General features: G+C 36.1%; 2 protein-coding genes across 2 annotated transcripts in view; one reads left to right on the plus strand and one right to left on the minus strand.

Annotated features, from left to right (window-relative positions):
• The first annotated feature begins 934 nt into the window (after nucleotides 1-934).
• On the plus strand, nucleotides 935-7,971 carry PIERCE2 (piercer of microtubule wall 2). The gene is made up of 3 exons (XM_081831866.1): nucleotides 935-940; nucleotides 1,845-1,970; nucleotides 6,432-7,971. The coding sequence occupies exons 1-3, from the start codon at nucleotides 935-937 to the stop codon at nucleotides 6,777-6,779; spliced, it is 480 nt and encodes a 159-aa protein (XP_081687992.1). The 3' UTR covers nucleotides 6,780-7,971.
• An 8,706-nt stretch (nucleotides 7,972-16,677) lies between these two features.
• Nucleotides 16,678-20,660, minus strand: part of DNAAF4 (dynein axonemal assembly factor 4) — a 57,683-nt gene continuing 53,700 nt past the window's right edge. The window contains exon 9 of the mRNA XM_006732035.3: nucleotides 16,678-19,809. Within this exon, the coding sequence (XP_006732098.2) occupies nucleotides 19,700-19,809 (110 nt within the window). The 3' untranslated portion in view covers nucleotides 16,678-19,699. The remainder of the gene's footprint in view (nucleotides 19,810-20,660) is intronic.

The raw sequence follows: 20,660 nt of genomic DNA on the forward strand, positions 1-20,660 counted from the left end.
TGGTTTATGGCAACTCCGAGCTGAAAGCCCACTCTTGGGCTCACTGATTGCAGCTGGCTTCGCCACTCCAATGCCTGGGAAACCTGCCGCACTCAGACACCTTTGTTTTTTTTTTTTGTGACCCCGGGGATTCTGAGACCACACTGTCCCACCTAGGATTCCACCCCACTTCTGCACCTAAGCGCTTTTCAGGCAGGGATGTCCCTCACCAGAGCAGACCTCTAAAATTCCACTCTGCTGCTATATCACTTTCCAGTAGCCTGCTCAGAAAGGCTCCCTTCCCCGCCCCTCCATGGTTACCTTCCAATATATCACCTCGGATTCACTTCTCCCCACCTCCTACCTTGCAGAAAGTGGTCGCTTTTCTGTTTGTAGAGTTGCAGTGATTCTTTTCTTAGATTCCCATTTGAGTTCACAGGTGTTCAGAATGATTTGATAGCTATCTAGCTGAATTCCTGGGACCGGACAAAACTAAGGTCTCCTACTCCTCTGCCATCTTGGACCTTAATCCCTGAAACAATCTTTTCTCTTGCTAGTAACTTATCCTTCCTATGAAAACCTTCCATTTGTACCACTCAGGATGCTGTCTGATTCGTGAGTTGCTTGATAAAGCCAATTAGATCTTCAAATTTACTTGCTTGAATTTTGTTTTTTAACAGTCGCTATTGCTACATTTGGAAGTTCCTGATACCCGAGTCCTCAGATTAGGAAACAAAACCATCTAATCCATCTCCTTTATTTTATATTTATAGACAGATTTTATATTTATATCCTTATAAAATAATTTCATCAAAGTCACATAGCTATTAGTGCCAATATCAGAACGCAGAACTGGTGACACCTAATAGATGCTTTTTACAACTCTTACAGCAGAAGATACGCAAATACCAACAAGATTTCCAATTAGTCTGCTTGACATGTTCTTGTATAAGCCATGCAGGTATGATTATGGCCTTCTCTCTCCCCACACTCCTTTGCCTATCTCCCAGAGGCCTCTTTAACTCCTAGCCACATCTTTCATAACAAGTGTGTGTAGCCAGTACTCACAATGTCATGTAGGGCTCAGCAGCTTGAGCATCACCTGGGACTTTGTTAGAAATGCAGAATCTTGGCCCTACACCACACCTGAGTCAGAATCTACTTTTTTTTTATTTTTTTAAAGATTTTATTTATTTATTTGACAGAGAGAGAGATAGCGAGAGCAGGAACACAAGCAGGGGGAGTGGGAGAGGGAGAAGCAGGCTTCCCGCCGAGCAGGGAGCCCGATGTGGGACTCGATCCCAGGACCCTGGGATCATGACCTGAGCCGAAGGCAGACGCTTAACGACTGAGCCACCCAGGCGCCCCAGAATCTACTTTTTAACCAGATTCCTGTGTATTTCATATGTACATAAAAGTAAAAGAAGCACTGTACAAAAGAACACTACTATGGATAAAGGACTTCTAGTTTCAGATAACTTCTGAGGGTTATTGGTAGGTAAGATTTTGGTTTTGATTAGCAAAGCCAAAGGAATGAAGTGGGTCCTAAAGGTGGCAGGGTCAGTGGTAGCTGGAGGTTCTAGCAAGATAAATATTCATAAAATAATGGTCTAATTCCCAAGAACTGAGCAGTGAAGTTTTTCTCAGGCCAAAGATTAAGGCTCTCAGCTCAATATACCAAGACAATAGAACAATAAGTAAACACCTCAAACCTTTGTCAATTAAAATGTCAATCTTTAAAGAAATGGATAGTTAACATGGAAAACTTGAGGAAAAAAAGACCAGCAATCTCATCTCTAACAGCTATGTTTGTAATAGGGTAATTCATAATAAGAAAAAGGCTTTTTCCCCTTATGCAAATACAGCAGCAAATCAAGCACTCTTGGACTGGATTTTCAAGAAGATCCAAACGATTTCTCAAAATTACTGAAAGAAGCTCTTCTGAAAAGTTACTTTGCCTTATGATTGTCATTAAGGCAAAGCATGAGAACGTAATATACTACTCTATGATATCACTTCATTTTATAAACTGTATGTTTACAAACTTTATAATTTCTATGGAATAAATGATACTTTTAAAAGATGATATTTAAAAAGAACAAATAATCCAGGCTCCCTTATTTTACAAACAGAAAACTGAAGTATAGAGAATCAGACTTACCCAAATTCTCACATTCCCAGCAAGTCCAGGAGACTACAACCTGGGTCTCATAACTCCAGTGCTCTTTTCATTAAACTTGATTCAGATTTTTAAATTCCTTAATCACAGAAAAATAATTCCAAAAGGTTTATTAAGGACACTGTTCAAGTAGAACATTAATAGTTGACTAAAGAGTTGATTGAATATAGTTTTATAGTACTGTTAAATGAAAAGGTGGATTTTAGGGATGTTATTCCGGGGAAAACATTTTAACTCAGGTTCATTTCAACTTATGACACCTTTTTATTTTTCAAGATTATAACCAGCCACAAGTACAGTTAAAACATGAGTAGATATAAGATGGTATATGTATGTTCTTACTTCTGGTTCTTACATATATTTATGATTTTCCCAAATAGAAACACAAGCAAAATTGAGTTTATAAAGGATTAACCACTGCAAGTCTATCAGAAAAAAAAAAAAAAAGCTATCTATTACAATCTCAAAATGAAGGTTATTAAACAAACAAACAAACAAAATCTATAGTACCAGAATTTGGGCAATCCCATCAGGCTGGAATTATACTGAGATAATTAAGCCAGGGCAGGGTTAATATTCATCTTCACCAATGTAAACTGGGGAAGAAACATAATTATTTAAGAAACTATTTTCAAGTACTTAATTTGTATATTTGGCATAAACAATATAATCAAAATTATCATCCATTTAACCAGTACATGTTTCAGTTCTTTTATAAGTAATGTTGTGGACTGAATTTTTACTACAGTTACGTTTCTTAGGATAGACTTAAAAACTAAAATTTCAGGATTCAAAGTCATTAACAGTTTTTAGTTCTTCATACATTTCATTAATTTTTTAAAATGGGGTTACATTAATTTACCTGACAATCATCAATACAAAGTGCTCTTTCACTGCCAAATTGGGTATGGGTTTTCATTTACATTTTTTAAAATACAGTTATGTTTCCTACCAAGATACAGTTTATCTTTTAGAATAGTTATCTTTGCTTCATCGGAGTTGCAATATTTTGCCTATCATTTTTTACATAGGAATAAAAATGTTTATGAGTTAAATACATTAATCCTTTGTCATTCTTTCTAGGTAATGTTCCCAGTCTGTGGTTTACCTTTTAATTTTGATTAACTGTATCTTCAGGTATAAATAGGACAATTAAATACCTCAATCCCTTCCTTTATAATTTCTTTTGTCACTTTTAAATTTATAATGTCCTCCTTTCTCAGAGGGTTAAAAATACCTTTCTCCCGGCGCCTGGGTGGCTCAGTCGTTAAGCGTCTGCCTTTGGCTCAGGTCATGATCCCAGGGTCCTGGGATCGAGTCCCACATCGGGCTCCCTGCTCGGCGGGAGACCTGCTTCTCCCTCTCCCATTCCCCCTGTTTGTGTTCCTGCTCTCGCTATCTCTCTCTGTCAAATAAATAAATAAAATCTTAAAAAAAAAAAATATCTTTCTCCTAGTTTCTGGTTTTTCTATAATGTGATTTTTAGTCAGTGTGTATTTAATTCATCTGAAGTTTATTTTGATAATATTTGAAGGCGAAGATATATATTTTTGAAAATAGCTATCTAGTTTCCCAACATCATTTACTGAGTTGGTTTCCTGTATGTTTGTCTTCGATATAATAAATTGTAAGCCTTAGGAATTTTGTATTATTCATCACTGCATTTCCAACATCTAACAACGTGTGGCACACAGTAGGCACTCAATAAGTATTTGCTGAATCAGTGAATGAATGATAAATAGTTTATATAGTCTGTTCCATTTGAATTCTCTCATCTTCATTAATGAAGCTTGATGTTTTTAATAGACTTGACTTTACTAAGGATAAAGCATGTTATATGCATGTGCTAGAAAGCTATGTGCACTTTTGCATCCATTCTTTTGAATATCTTGCTCCCTTGCATCCCCAAATAGCTAAATTACTTGTATTTTAAGTATCTATTAAATTATATGTATATATACACATATTTAATTTATATATTAAAAAGTGTAGTAAGTTGCACCACCAGCTACCCAATGTTTGTCCAGAACCCTAGTAGTCATCCTTGATCTGTCCCTCATCACCACCCACATTCAATTAATCACTAGACCCTGTGAATTCTTCCAAAATATATTTCAAATTTGTTTACTTATCTCCCTCTCTATACCACCACCCTACTATAGATCATTGTCATCAGTCACTTGGACTGCTGTAGCTCCTTTCTACATCCATTCAAGGCTCTAACAGCAGCCAAATTAATTATACTAAAACTCGTTACTTAATGACATGCATCTCCTTAGTACCCTTCAATAGCTTTCCATTGCTTTCACCATAAAGATCCATATTTTTAACAGAGTCAACAAGACCCTTCAGGATCTGGCCTCTGTCCCTTTATTCTCATCTCAGTCATATTCACCCTAACTTACTTGACTTTGGCCATGCTGAGTTTATCTTTGTTCCCACTTCTATCTTCTCCTGGCCTTCCAGTCTTAGATTCAATGATACTTCACTAAATTGGCCTTTCTTAGCCTCCATACTAGGTTAGAATCCTCTATAAATTTTCATAAATATCTTGTATTTTTTTTTCTCCATAGGACTTACTACAATTTTAATTATTAGTTGTGTAATTATTTGCTTAATGGTTATGCCGACAAGGCTAAAATCCCTAAATGTTTATCTTTTCTTTTCATTCTAGAATTCAGCAGTATGTCCTCTTCTAGCTATGACTTCTTGCAGATTTTCTCCATGATTTACAAATGTTTTTATAAATTCTCATGATTCCAGTACAGGATTTTTAAAAGCTATCGTATACATACTTTTGATAAGTTTACTTTCTACAGATATTATGTCATTTAATGAGGATTAGCCACTGCCCTCAAGAGAACAGAATTCCTGAAAAAGTGAAGTGGACGTGCTTTTTTGTTTTGTTTTTTTCCAGGTTTATTGAGATGAAATTGACATATAACAGTGTGTAAATTTAAGGTGTATTACACGATTTCTTGTATGTATGTATTGTGAAATGATTACCACAATAAGGTTAACACATTCATCACCTCACATAATTAAAATTATTTTTGTGCTGAGAACATTTAAAATCTACTCTCTTAGCAACTTTCAAATATATAATAAAGTATTGGTAACTATACTCATCATGCTGTACCTTAGATCCCTTGAACTTATTCTTCTTATAACTGGAAGTTTGTACTCATTGACCAACACCTCTCCATTTCCCCCACCCCCTAAAAACCATCATTCTTCTGTTTCAATGAGTTTGACTTTTTAAAAATTTTAGATTCATATATATGTGAGATTCTAGTATTCTTTGTCTGACTTAGTTCACTTAGCATAACGCCCTCCATGTTTGAAATGGCAGGATTTCCTTCTTTTTATGGATTATTAATATTCATGTGTGTATGTATACGTGAGAATATAGTATGCTACATCTTTATCCATTCATCCATTAATGGACATATCTTGGCTATTATTGTGAATAGTACTGCAACGAACATGGGGGTGCAGATATCCCTTTGAGATAGTGATTTCACTTCCCAGAACTGGGATTGCTGGATCATATGGTAATACTAATTTTAATTTTTAATGTTTTGAGGAATCTCCATACTGTTTTCTATAGTTGCTGCATCAGTTTGCATTCCCACCAACAGTGCACAAGTGTTGCCTTTTCTTCACATCCTCACCAACACTTGTTATTTGACACTAGCCTTCTAACAGGCATGAGATGATATCTCATTTTGGTTTTAATTTGCATTTCTCTCTGATCATTAATGATGTTGAACACCTTCTCACGTTCCTGGTGACCATCTGTCAGTCTGATCTGGAAAAATGTCTATTCAGGTCCTCTGCTCGTTTTTAATCAGATTATGTTTTGCTATTGTTTGTATGAGCTCCTTGCATATTTTGGATACTAACCCTTTATCAATATGGTTTGCAAATATTTTCTCCCATTCTGTAGGTTGTCTCTTCATTCTGTTGATTACTTCTTTTGCTGTGCAGAAGCTTTTCAGTTTGATGCAGTTTCACTTATTATTTTTGCTTTTGTTGCTTACACTTTGGGTGTCATATCCAAAAAATCTATGCCAAGAACAACATCACAGAGCTTTCCCCTGTGTTCTTTTCTTGGAGCTTTGTGCTTTCAGGTCTTACATTTAAGTCTTTAATTCATTTTGAGTTGATTTTTGTGAATGATATGTATAAGATAGGGTTGATGCTAACTTTAGTTTTGTTTTTTTTTCCAAAATTTTATAATTGAGAATAATTTGATGTGTTTATATTTTAGGACAAGAAATGTGCTTCAGCTTCAAATTCAGGCACAGAAGTGAAACCTGAACAAGTTCCTCCTTGTGTGAACCCTGGCAATCCTGTGTTTTCATGTATGTTGGACCCAAAGACACTCCATACAGCCACCTCACTATCAAAACCTAAGATGATTATGTATAAAACCAGTTCATGTAATTATGGTGAATTTTTACCTATGCCACAGTTTTTTCCCTGCAGTTATACTCCAAGGGAGCAAGTATTTTCAAGCCATATTAGAGCTAATGGATTCTATCAAAATAACTCTCTAAACACTACACCTGATAGAACCAGAACCCTTGATTTTCCTAATTTTCAACATACTCTATGAAAATATATTCCTTTGTATATTTAAGAGAAAATATACTCAGGAAAAATGAGTTTTAAATCTAAGGCTAGAATACCTAACGTGGAACATAGAAGTATTTGAATTAGTTAAAGAATACCTTTAAGAAATAAAGCATTTGAACTGATAACTGAAAATAAAAATGTGTTCAAAATAGAATAAAAAGTAGACATCTTTTAGTACATCTTGGCTTTATTTAGTACATGTTCTCCAAAAGTTTCAAAAGGCTTTCAGGGTCTCAGTTGTCCACTGAGTATATTTATCAAGACAAAGAAACACAGGAGCACTAAGAAAAAAATTGAATTAAGGAAGACTGACCAGTAATTTCCCAGTTTTCTGTTATTTCAACTAAGGGCTTAGAACCTGGGAGAACGTTAGTTTCCACTGCTAGGCTAGTAGAAGAAAAGACCTGTTATTCATTCATTCATTTGGCAAATATTTATAGAACGCCTACTTATGACAGGCACCATACAATGCAAATGAAACACAGGAATAAAAGACAGTGTCTTTTATTGTTTAAATGAATAATATTTTAGGGGACTGAGATTAGCAAATTAATAAATTGTGATAATTTCTGTAAAGTATGCAAAAGGTCTTTCAGACACAAAGACAGATTGCTCAAATTTAGAGCAAGGACATCAGGAGAAGCATCCTGGAGAAGGTAAAATCAAATCAAAGGAAAGGTCATCCAGGAAGAAGAAGCAATACATTTAAGAGTACAAAGATGCAAGAGATGTGGTACTTTTTTTATAAACGCAAATAATATGATATATCCTTAACACAGTGTGAGCAGTGGTAGATGACGGATTATACTATTCTTCAAACTCTGTAATTCCACTGTATACAAAGACTTATTTATTTATTTCAGCTGCCATCTGTTGTAACCACACTTGAGTCTGAGTACATGTATGGAAAAAAATCACTGTTAGTTTCAGGCTCAGGATCTAACATCAATTAGAAAAATAATCTTGTGAGTTCCTAAGGCATCAGAAAAATTGGATCTTCTGTTTATAAAAAATGGTTTGATGTGAGGAAATAGCTCAAACTCTGCCTCATGAGGTTTTTCCAAATACCTCAAAATTGGAGATTTGTTAATGACAGAAGCAAGAAAAATTAGTTTTGTTCACATCCTTTAAAACATCAAAAATCCAGGAATTGCACAAGATATCTAGGTGAATAAAGCAAATTTAAAAATTTGAGTTTAGTAGCCTTTTCTCCGCAAAATCTATATAACCTGTTTTTCCCCTTCACTGCAAGTACTCGATCTTTGGCAAGGGAAGATAACTTTCTAATATTCAGAATCTAGATATTAACCTAAAATTTCTTACAATGGCAGGTGGCTAGGTCCTTTTTGTTTTGTTTTTGCTAAAATTCTCACATAGGCTATATCTCAGAATTAAGCACATTGTCTGGAATGCCATTATGTAGTCATTCAGTGCCTGTTGTTGAAGTCCAGGGACTCCTGTAGGCACTAAGAGCCTACCCTCATGGAGCTTAGATTCTAGTAAGTTCTAGGAGGAAAAAAAAAAACAAAAAACATATGTATAGATATATAAGTGTGCAAGTATATATACATATTATGTACTGTAAATATTTATGTTTACATATGTTACACATACATGTATTATGTTTTATATACATATAGGCATATATTTACATTTATATACATGTATAGATGTGCATATGTAAATTATATATACATATTTACATGTAAATATTTATGTATGCCTATATATACATATAAAACATGCCAAGTGATAAATGTTATGGGGAAAATGGAATAGGGTTGGGGGAAAAGGAGTGCTTGGGCAAAGAGTTATATTTGGTAGATTGGTCAGGGAAGGTCTCTGATAAGTTGATGTTTGACCACACCCATGAAGGAAATGAAGGGAGTATCTGGGGAAAGTAGAGCTCTTGTGAGACAATTGAATATGTAGTCTGGAGTTCAAGGGAGAAGTCCAAGTTGAATACAATCAATTGAACAATATCCACACAAAGAAATTATCTGAAATCATGACACTCGAGACTGAGACTCGGTAAGACTATAAAGTATTCATAGAAAAGAGACCTAAGGACTAAGCTCTAGGGAACTCCAACATTTAGAAGTCGGAGGAATGCATCTGAATTGGCAAAGAAGAAGTGAAATTCTCACTCTGCACAGATGACATGATACTCTATGTGGAAAACCCAAAAGACTCCACCCGAAAATTGCTAGAACTCATACAGGAATTCAGTAATGTGACAGGATATAAAATCAATGCACAGAAATCAGTTGCATTTCCATACACTAACAATGAGACAGAAGAAAGAAATTAAGGAATCAATCCCATTTACAATTGCACCAAAACCCATAAGATACTAGGAATAAACCTAACCAAAGAGGCAAAGGATCTGTACTCAGAAAACTATAGAACACTCATGAAGGAAATTGAGGAAGACACACAGAAATGGAAAAACGCTCCATACCCATGGACTGGAGGAACAAATATTGTGAAAATGTCTATGCTACCTAGAGCAATCTACACATTCAAAGCAATCCCTACCAAAATACCATCAACTTTTTTCACAGAGCTGGAACAAATAATCCTAAAATTTGTATGGAACCAGAAAAGACCCCAGATAGCCAGAGGAATGTTGAAAAGGAAAACCAAAGCTGGTGGCATCACAGTTCCAGGCTTCAAGCTCTATTACAAAGTTGTAATCATCAAGACAGCATGGTACTGGCACAAAAACAGACACAGAGATCAATGGAACAGAATAGAGAACCCAGAAATGGACCCTCAACTCTATGGTCAACTAAGCACAACTAAGCACAACTTTCAACAAAGCAGGAAAGAATATCCAGTGGAAAAAAGACAGTCTCTTCAACAAATGGTGTTGGGAAAATTGGACAGCCACATGCAGAAGAATGAAACTGGACCATTTCCTTACACCACACACAAAAATAGACTCAAAATGGATGAAAGACCTCAATGTGAGACAGGAATCCATCAAAATCCTTGAGAAGAACACAGGCAGCAACCTCTGTGACCTCAGCCACAGCTGCTACTTGCTAGACATGTCTCCAAAGGCAAAGGAAACAAAGGCAAAAATGAACTATTGGGACTTCATCAAGATAAAAAGCTTTTGCACAGCAAAAGAAACAGTCAACAAAACTAAAAGACAACCAGTAGAATGGGAGAAGTTATTTGCAAATGTCTTACCAGATAAAGGGCTAGTACCCAAAATCTATTAAAAAAAAAACAAAAACTGGGGCGCCTGGGTGGCTCAGATGGTTAGGCATCTGCCTTCGGCTCGGGTCATGATCCCAGGGTCCTGGGATCGAGTTCCGCGTCGGGCTCCCTGCTCCACGGGGAGCCTGCTTCTCCCTCTGCCTCTGCCTCTCTCTCTCTCTCTCTGACTTTCATGAATAAATAAATAAAACATTAAAAAAAAAAAAACTTATCAAACTCAACACCCAAAGAACAAATAATCCAATCAAGAAATGGGCAGAAGACATGAACAGACATTCTCCAAAGAAGACATCCAAATGGCCAACACACACATGAAAAAATGCCACATCACTCGGCATCAGGGAAATACAAATCAAAACCACAATGAGGTACAACCTCACACCAGTCAGAATGGCTAAAATTAACAAGTCACGAAGTGACAGATGTTGATGAGGATGCAGAGAAAGGGGAACCCTCCTACACTGTTGGTGGGAATGCAAGCTGGTGCAGCCACTCTGGAAAACAGTATGGAGGTTCCTCAAAAAGTTGAAAATAGAGCTACCCTACGACCCAGCAATTGCACTGGTGGGTATTTACCCCAAAGACACAAATGTAGTGATCTGAAGGGGCACCGCACCCCAATGTTTATAGCAGCAATGTCCCCATAGCCAAACTATGGAAAGAGCCCAGATGTCCATTGACAGATGAATGGATAAAGAAGATGTGGTATATATATATACACAATAGAATACTACTCAGCCATAAAAAAAAAAAATGAAATCTTGCCATTTGTGATGACATGGATGGAACTAGAAGGTATTATGTTAAGTGAAATAAGCCAATCAGAGAAAGACAATTATCATATGATCTCACTCATATGTGGAATTTAAGAAACAAAACAGGACCATAGGGGAAGGGAGGGAAATATAAAACAAGATAAAATCAGAGAGAGAGACAAACCATAAGAGACTCTTAATTATACGAAACAAAGTGAGGGTTGCTAGAGGGGAGGGGGTGGGGGAATGGGGTAACTGGGTGATGGACATTAAAGAAGGCATGTGATGTAATGGGCAGTTCCCCTGAAATAATTTTTATGTTCTTGTGAGGGAAAAAAAGTAAAACCTATTTAATCTTAAAAAAAAGAAGAAGAAGTCAGGGGAATGAATATGAATAAAAAAATGAGACCAAGGAGAAGTGATTAGTTAAGGAGGAAGAAATTAGCAAACTAATGCCCAAAAGCCAAGTAAAGAACTTGTTTCAAGAAGAGGGAATGAGCCAGCTGTGTGAAATTATCTTGGCAGATAACACATGAATTGAGTCCTGCAGATGTGATTAGGCAATGTGGAGAACATTGGTCACCTCAACAAGAAGTGGTTTGGTGAGGTCACAGAATGGAAAACTTTAATGGAATAGGTTTAATTTTTTTAAAAGATTTTATTTTTTTATTATTTTAGAGAGGGAAAAAGAGAAAGCAGGGGAAGGAGCAGAGGGAGAGAGACAAGCAGACTGCGCTGAACACAGAGCTGGACACAGGGCTCCATCCCACGACCCTGAGATCTTGACCTGAGCCAAAATCAAGAGTCAGATGCTTAACCTACTGAGCCACTCAGACACCCCTGGAATAGGTTTAAGAAAGAATGGAAGTAGTACTCTTTAGTAGTTTTGCTGTATACTGAACAGAGAAATAGAGTGAAAGCTGGAAGTAGACATATGGGGCCAAAGGTTATTTTTTTAAAGACAGGGATAATGTAGCCTATTTGTATTCTGATGGGATCACATTTTGAGAACTACTGATCTGTACTAATCAGTTCTAAAGATAAAGGTAGCTGAAGACAACTACAGAGTAATGTTTCTTTAATATGGACTAAAAAACTAATGAAGGATAGTCGGAAGAAAGGCAGGCAGGGACAAGGGCCCTGTCCTAGGAGGAAAACTACCCTTAAAAGGAGAAAGACCCCATCCTGTTATTCTAGGCTTTATTCCATGCCCCAGCCTTAAGTCTTCCTACTGGGAGGACTTATAACTTGTATGTGACAGAAAGGAAGGGAATGGCCTTGGGCGTCCTAACCCAGGCCCAGGGGACCAGCTCAGCAGCCAGTGGTACATTTAAACAAAGAGCTTGATCTGGTGGTCATGTGGCTGCATGCCTTAGGACAGTGAGGACTGCAACCCTCTTGATCTGAAACACCACCCTGGAAGGGGCCCTCCACCCTTTCCCACATGAACAATTACCTGATAGGTAGATGAGCACGTGGACAAAAACCTGATTGGGTGACAGACACATGGAGGGTTAATCATTAAAACAGCCCATATGAAAGAGCCCATAAAAACCCCTAGATTTAACTGCCAAGTCAGCAATCCTCTTGGGTCCCTTCCCTCTTCAGGAGCTTTGTACTATTGCTCAATAAACTTTGCTTCGATGCCCACCACTCTTCGTCTGGTCTACCTCTTCATTCTTTGAAGCAGCATGACCAAGAACCACGAGCACTAAAGGAAAAGAAATCTTGCAACAAAACTAAACCGCATAAAATAGAAGCATGGATAGACCATATACAGAATTATTCACCAGCTTATAGTATTCTTAGAACCAGGATACATAAGAACAACCTAAAAGAAGCATTAGAATTTGTACTGCAAAATATTAAATTCACCACTTTGTGAGATAAACTATGTAAAGCAGTACATTTTTGGAATATGCTAAAGCACACAAATAAATGAGTTTGTAATTTTTCCAAAAAGAAAGATGTCATTTCAGATAAGTTTGAACAACCAATTCTCGTAGAAAATATCTAAAGCACATTAGGTAAAACACATATACTTTAGGCAAATCTTCCTACCTCTACACGATTATCAGAATATTTGACATTTCACTTCCATTTTTTGACTCATCATTACTGGAAATACAGCATGAGCTCTCAGCTTCAAATAAAATGAAGTTTATCTTCCCAAAGGAATATTTTACCAGTTTTTTTATATCTTTTTTCTTTCTTTTAGCTATAAGCTAAAAGACTATTCGAAATATAGTTTACCCCATCAAAAATCTAATTAATATATCTGACCAAATAAGTTGATTGGTTTTTACTATCTATAATAGCTCAAAATTGTTGCGAATTTACTATTTCTATTACTATACTGTTTGTTTTTTTTACTAAACAAAAATATTTTATTTAGGTCACAAAAAGGCTAAAATGAAGTATAAATACTGTCAAAAGTAGTTCCTTGCAGAGACTATCTTGAGATGGTCATAGAGTCATATGCCTTTAAACATTTTAGAAAGGGGAATTACATTTCAAAAACTGTGGACAATGGCAAAGAGAAGATGCTGGTAATCTGGTCATGATTTGAAGCTTAAACTTGGTTTTACTGATGGTACATGAGAGTTAGTTCCAGTGAGGTATGTCTTAAAGGTTTATAAATAGAGGTAATTATCCTAAACATTATAGGAAAGAGGAAGCCTGTTGTGTAGAATTGGATGCATGATGCCATGAAACATTCCACTCAAACTAATTCTCCTTGTTCTGATTCTGTGTGTTAAAAAATGGAATTCAACTGAGTAAATTTGAAAAATTTAATTGGCTTTATTCAACAATTCATAAATCAGGCAGCATCCCATCTAGCAAGTAGAAAAGCTCTGAGAAGCTCTACAAAATGGAAGACTTTTAAAGGCAGAAACAGAGCAGGACAAAGAAGCTCCTAAGAAAATTTTAAAAAAGGATCTTTTCAGGCAAGGTCACCTTCCTCTGGGGAAAGGCTGGTGGTCTATTAAGCAATTTACCTCAGTAGTGCTAATCAGGAAATTCCAGATTGACTGGTTAGAGGTCAAATCCCGGCAATTATATCTTGGTTTACTGTCAGTGGGGGCAAGCGACTCCATTTTTTTAACTTTTTTCATCATTTTTTAAATTTTATTTTTTATTACTTCTTAAAATTCCTGTATAATTAACATAAAGTGTTATTATTAGTTTCAGGTGTACAATATAGTGATTCAACAATTCTACACATTACTCAGTGCTCATCATGATAAGGGTACTCTTAATTCCTTTCACCTATTTTAACCATCCCCCCATCCACCTCCCCTCTGTCAACCACCAGTTTGTTCTCTACACTTGTGTCTTTTTTTTTGTCTTTTTTTTTCTTTGTTCATTTGTTTTGTTTCTTAAATTCTACATATGAGTGAAATCACACAGTATTTGTCTTTCTATTTCACTTAGCATTATAACCATTAGATCCATCCATGTTGTTGCAAATGGCAAAATCTCATTCTCTTTATGGCTGAGTAATATTCTATTGTAGATACATACCATATCTTTTTTATCCATTCCTCTAGCAATGGATACTTGTGTCGTATCCACATTCTGGCTAATGTAAATAATGCTGCAAGAAACATAGGGGTGTATATTATCTTTTCAAATTAGTGTTTTCATTTTCTTTGGGTAAATACTCAGTAGTGGAATTATTGGGTCACATGGTAATTCTATTTTTAATTTTTTGAGAAACCTCCACAGTTTTCCACAGTGGCTGTACCAGTTTGAATTCCCACCAACAGTACCTGAGGGTTCCTTTTTATCCACATCCTTTCCAATAGTTGTTATTTCTTGTCTCTTTGATACCAGCCATTCTGACAAGTATAAGGTGATATCTCATTGTGGTTTTGATTTGCACTTCCCGGACGATGAGTGATGTTGAGCATCTTTTCGTGTGTCTGTTGGCCATTTGTATGTCTTCTTTGGAGTTATGTCTGTTCATGTCTTCTGCCTATTTTTAATCTTGAAATCTGGGATTGTGATACCTTGTTTTGTTCTTCTTCAAGAATGGTTTGGCTATTTTGTGGGGTCTTTTGTGGTTCCATACAAATTTTAGGATTGTTTGTTCTAGTTCTGTGAAAAATGCTGTTCGTATTTTTATAGGGATTGCATTGAATCTATAGATTGCTTTGGGTAGTATCGACATTTTATTTTTTTTTTAAAGATTTTATTTATTTATTTGAGAGAGAGAGAGAGCACATGAGAGTGGGGAGGGTCAGAGGGAGAAGCAGACTCCCTGCTGAGCAGGGAGCCTGATGCGGGACTCGATCCCGGGACTCGAGGATCATGACCTGAGCCAAAGGCAGTCGCTTAACCAACTGAGCCACCCAGGCGCCCAGTATCGACATTTTAACACTATTTGTTCTTTCTATCTTTGAGCATGGGATAGCTTCCCATTTGTTTGTGTTATCTTTGATTTCTTTCATCAATATTTTATAGTTTTCAGAATACAGGTCTTTCCCCTCTTTGGTTAGGTTTATTCCTAGGCATTTTATTATTTTTGGTGCAATTGTAAATGGGATTGTTTTCTTAATTTCTCTTTCTGCTACTTCATTATTAGTGTATAGAAATGCAACAGATTTCTGTACACTGATTTTGCATACTGCGACTCTCCTGATTCATTTATCAGTTCTAGTTTTTTTGGTGAGTCTTTAGGGTTTTTAATATATAGTATCATGTCATCTGTGTATAGTGAAAATTTTACCTCTTCCTTACCAATTTGGATGCCTTTCGTTTCTTTTTCTTGTCTAATCACTGTGGCTAAAACATCCAGTACTATGTTGAATGAAAATGGTGAGTAGACATCCTGTCTTGTTCCTGACCTTAGGGGAATAGCTCTCAGTTTTTCTTCATTGAGGATGATGTTAGCTCTGAGTTTTTTTATAGATAGCCTTTATTATATTGATGTCTCTTCCCTCTAAGCCTACTTTTCGAGGATTTTTATCATGAATGGATATTGTACCTTGTCAAATGTTTTTTCTGCAACTACTGAAATGATCACATTGTTTTTATCCTTTCTTGTATTGATGTAATGTGTCACATTGATTGATTTGTGAATATTGAACCACCCTTACATCCCAGGAATAAATCCCACTTGATCAGGGAGAATGATTTTTTTTTTTAATGTATTGTTGGATTTGGTTTACTAATATTTTGTTGAGGATTGCTGCTTTTATGTTCATTAGAGATCTCTCTCTCTCTTTTGTGTAGTGACTTTATCTGGTTTGGGTATCAGGGTAATGCTGGCCCCATAGAATGAATTTGGAAGCTTTCCTTCTCCTTCTATTTTCTGGAATAGTTTGAGAAGAATAGTATTAATTCTTCTTTAAATGTTTGGTAGAATTCAGCTGTGAAGCCACAAGTGACTCTGTTTTGCACTTGTTTCTTTTTTTAACATGTTTGCTAAGCAACTTTATGATATGACTTATCATATATATCTGCTTGTAAGGAGACATGAATTGTCATACAACCTATCAACCCCATGGACATGCTCACTCAATTTCTACTTATGAATTAATAGTGAGTAGGCAGTCTGTTTTGTTCAGTCTCCTGAGCTTAGTTAATGTGAATCTGATACTCAGAGATGGGTCAGCTCTTGATAGGTCTTTGTCTGAGAGCGAGACTGAGCCAGATCAGTTCAATAAGATAATGAAATACATTCCTATTGTCAGTCCTTTTGAGAGATCACCTACTAATCTTTTTCTGAGATGGTATGTGAAAAAATCCTTTGCCCATGGGGGTGCCTGGGTGGCTCAGTCAGTTAAGTATCCAACTCTTGGTTTCAGCTCAGGGTCATGAGATAGAGCCGCATGTCAGGCTCAGCACTCAGTGCTTATCCCTCCCCCTCTGCTCCTCCCCTCACTCACTCACTCACTCTCTCTCTCTTAAATAAATAAATAAATAAATCTTAAAAAAATCTTTTGCCTTTTTTTGCCACATGGATGAGGCTCACTGGAAAGTACTTGGCTTGCCAGTGACCAGCGGTCTCTCCTTCAACAAACCCTAAACAGGTTCCTCTAAGCCACTTTGTCAACTGGGCCTGATCCTTGGGCCTTGCCCTTAAGAGCTCAGTTGTTAGCAAGAATACTGCTAAGTTGGTTTAGCCAGAATCCCCAACATCAGTTTTGATCACTCTCAATATCTGACCAAATTCCTCATCCCCCACAATCTCCCAGATGATACCCAGTCAACTTGGCCTGCTTTCAGCAAGAATCCTGTTAGGTCAGTTTAGCCAGAATCTCTCTACCACTGATGTTTCCTCTTAATAATTTTCCATCCACTGACAACCCCAATCCCCACCCCCAACTTGCTCCTTACCTATAAATCACCACTTGTTCATTGTCCATGCTATATTAGGAACTGACCCCAGTTCTATACAGGGGTCTCTTTTCCTATACTGCAATAGTTCCCAAGTGAAATCTGTTTTTACTACTCTAACTACTGTCTAGCTCTAGTTTTCCTTTACTCTAGGAAACCAGGACAGGATATGTTTAAATAAGCATATGTGTTTACTTTCCATTTAGCTCTTAGATAGCATTTATCTACTAGGAGTAATATTTTTACTTCTGTCAGTAAAGAGCTAAAATGTATAAAAGAAAAATTATACCAAACCTGGTCTGGGACAAACCATTTTTGCTTGATGTAACACACAAACCTCTTTCTGGGAGGAAAGAAATGAGCATTCCTCATAAAATGCTTAAGCACTTTAATGAGCTAAAGACAGGTTCTGTGAAACTAGTTACCCATCTACCCTAGCTGACTCTCAAGTGACTATCAGTCAAAGGGCAAGTGGAATATTAGCAAATATTCTTTTTTTAAATTAAGTCTAACAATAATTATTCCTATAAAGCATCCACTACAAAAATGGGCTAGTCATGATCTTTCCTTGGTAATCAATATTTTGATATAGTTTGATATTTATTCATAGCCAAATTTGTCAAAAAGTTGTCTTTATTAATAAATAGGTATACTGTGTATTTATGTATGGTAATCACACAGTAGTGGGAGATTAAAGATCCAATCAGTTTATTTCTGTAACAGCTACATTTAGCTTATTATCCACTTGGTATCTTGAAATTAATTTCAATCAAATAATTGACACTATAAAAAAAACTAAGGGACTACCATAAGAATTGTTTTCTTATCTTTTATTCATGGGCCTTAATAATAATTAGCACTATTATTTGGGAGGTGTGTTTTCATCATAAAGGAGATGGGAGTGTTGTATCAATATTTCAACTCTATCACTACTTCAATTTAAGACAAAAAGTCCCTTGCAAATAATAGGAGATTGCTCAAAAGAGGTCAAGTATTTCCTGAATACAAATTTGTCATATTAATAAATAACTAGTTAAGACTATCCCTTCTTTCCTCTAAGGATAGATCTTTCGCCCTTAGGGCAGCTATTGGGCCCAGTCTTTTGGGGAGGTGGTAAGTGGAGGATGGTAATAGGAAGAACCTGAAGAAGCACTAGGTTGGTTAACATATTTTGAATATCAAACTGGTATTTGACATACAATGAGACCCATCTTTATTTTGGTAACATTTATTTTTTAAAAAATAAAAACAAACAAACCATAAGAAAAAGCAATCCTGCCTTATTAGAAAGTCTAATAACTGGACAAGGCTGCTATGTAAGTTATCTAAGGTTGCTTTATAAAAGTAAGTCTCAAGATTGCTGAACTAGGATACCCTTACACATTCAAAAAAAGTATTGTGTTAAAAAGAAGAAGAGGAATGAAGCTGTTTTATGGTCCATTTGAATGACATCAGATGACCAAATACTGTAAAAACTTACTCCTAAAAATTGTGTTTTGTTTTTCTAAAAATCCTCTAAATATAATGAGACAACTGTGATAACTACTATATACAAAAGGGAAGCTGTACTGTTTTTGTTTAATGCTTGCATCATCACTGTGGTACAGCACAAACGGTGGTACAATCCAATGCCAGTGTCATAATATTCTGTGTTAACGTTTCACGCTGTGCTGTCTTTTTCCTGTTATACTTGAAGGTACTAGAAAACATCTCACTAGAAAACTTACCTTCACCAGATAGTATGAAATATGATCATGTTTTGGGGAACACTACATATAGTTAAAGTCAAAAATAAGGTTTCCTAAACAGGGCGCCTGGGTGGCTCAGTTGGTTGAGTGTCTGCCTTCAGTTCAGGTCATGATCCTAGGGTTCTAGGATCAAGTCCTGAGTTGGGCCCCCTGCTCAGCAGGGACTCTGTTTATCCCTCTCCCTTTGCCCTTCCTCCCTGCCGCTCGTGCTCTCTCTCTCACTCTCTCAAATAAATGAATAAGATCTTTTTTTTTTTTAAAGGGGTTTTCCAAACAATTGTTTTGCTAGGTTGAACTGGTCTACCCTCCCACAACAGGATGGAGAAGTAAAGGTTTTGTGCATTGAATACTAAGTGAACATCAGTACTGGTTATACTAAGGTCAACCATTCAATCAAGCAGTACATTTAATTTTAAAAATTATATAAACATGGTCTTTTATTTTCAAATTTTACCTTGTCAGAAATAAATTAGTAATGTCCTAGTACTCATCACACCAAGAAATATTTTGTTGGTTTTAAGGGCAAGCTGAATTCAGTAACGGCAACAACAACAACAAAATATATATGTAATTAATCCATGTATTGAAGAAGCTAAGAATTAAATAATTCTTAATTTGATTTACTTATTCAGAAACCATTCAAATCAAACATTTCATTTTTCTATAGATTTATAATGTTTTGCCCTCTACAGAACTAAAGAACGAAAAAGAAAGTGATTCTGCACAATCAGCCATAATATTTACCAAGATTCCTAATGCCTCCGGTTATTTTTTGAAAAACTTAAAACAATACCTAGTACAATACCTAGTTGCTTCAGCAGTCATTAAGATTTTAGTTCTGTTCCTTGAATTATCTTCCGAATCTTCTCAGCATCATTTTGTACGATTTTATTGGATGGATCAATCTTAAGCGCAGCTTCATAATCCTGTAGGCCTGTATTTACATAGCAATGATGGTCAATAAAATTAATATTTTATAAATACTTGTGCTATCTAGATGATTTTTTTTAATAAAAATAACCACTAAGAATGTGGTTCAGGACAAGCATCAGGTTTTAAATCAGATTCTCATTTTCTTTTTTTTTTTTTTAAAGATTTTATTTATTTATTTGAGAGAGAGAATGAGAGACAGAGAGCATGAGAGGGAGGAGGGTCAGAGGAAGAAGCAGACTCCTTGCCGAGCAGGAGCCCGATGCGGGACTCGATCCCGGGACTCCAGGATCATGACCCGAGCCGAAGGCAGTCGCTCAACCAACTAAGCCACCCAGGCGCCCTCAGATTCTCATTTTCACACACGTATCTCTATGTAGTATTTCTAAAAGACTGCAGAAAATTTTCAGTGATTTCAGGAATAATTATACTCATTACATTCAGGATTCAGTAAGAAGCAGTTTTGGGGTTTGTTTGTTTTTTAAAGATTTTTAAATGTATTTAATCTCTACACCCCATGTGGGTCTACAACTCATGATCCCAAGATCAAGAGTTGCACACTTTTCGGGTTGAGCCGCCATCCAAGCACTCCAGAAGCAGTTATTTTAAATTCAATATACAGCTTAAACTCATTAAAGCATGAACAGACTCAATAAAACACATAGAAAAAGGACATTTTAATTACCTCAATGAGAAAGTAATAAATGGAATCTTATTTAGAAATTCTAGATTTAAAAAAAGAATTTTGGTAGATTCAATCCATTAGTGGTTTTTTCTATGGTTGTCATATCTACAGAATTCCTTTGAGGAAAATTGGTTTAAAAGGAAAGCATTGTGGACTGTTTGTTAAATACA

The sequence above is a fragment of the Leptonychotes weddellii genome, chromosome 9, assembly GCF_054177405.1.
Source record: "Leptonychotes weddellii isolate Sample4059 chromosome 9, ASM5417740v2, whole genome shotgun sequence".
Taxonomy (NCBI): domain Eukaryota; kingdom Metazoa; phylum Chordata; class Mammalia; order Carnivora; family Phocidae; genus Leptonychotes; species Leptonychotes weddellii.

Bases quoted from the DNA above. Each gene is read 5' to 3' on its own strand.
- PIERCE2 (XM_081831866.1), top strand. The intron at 1,971-6,431 runs GTAATATACTAC...TTTATATTTTAG, and splicing joins TTAAGGCAAAGCATGAGAAC to GACAAGAAATGTGCTTCAGC.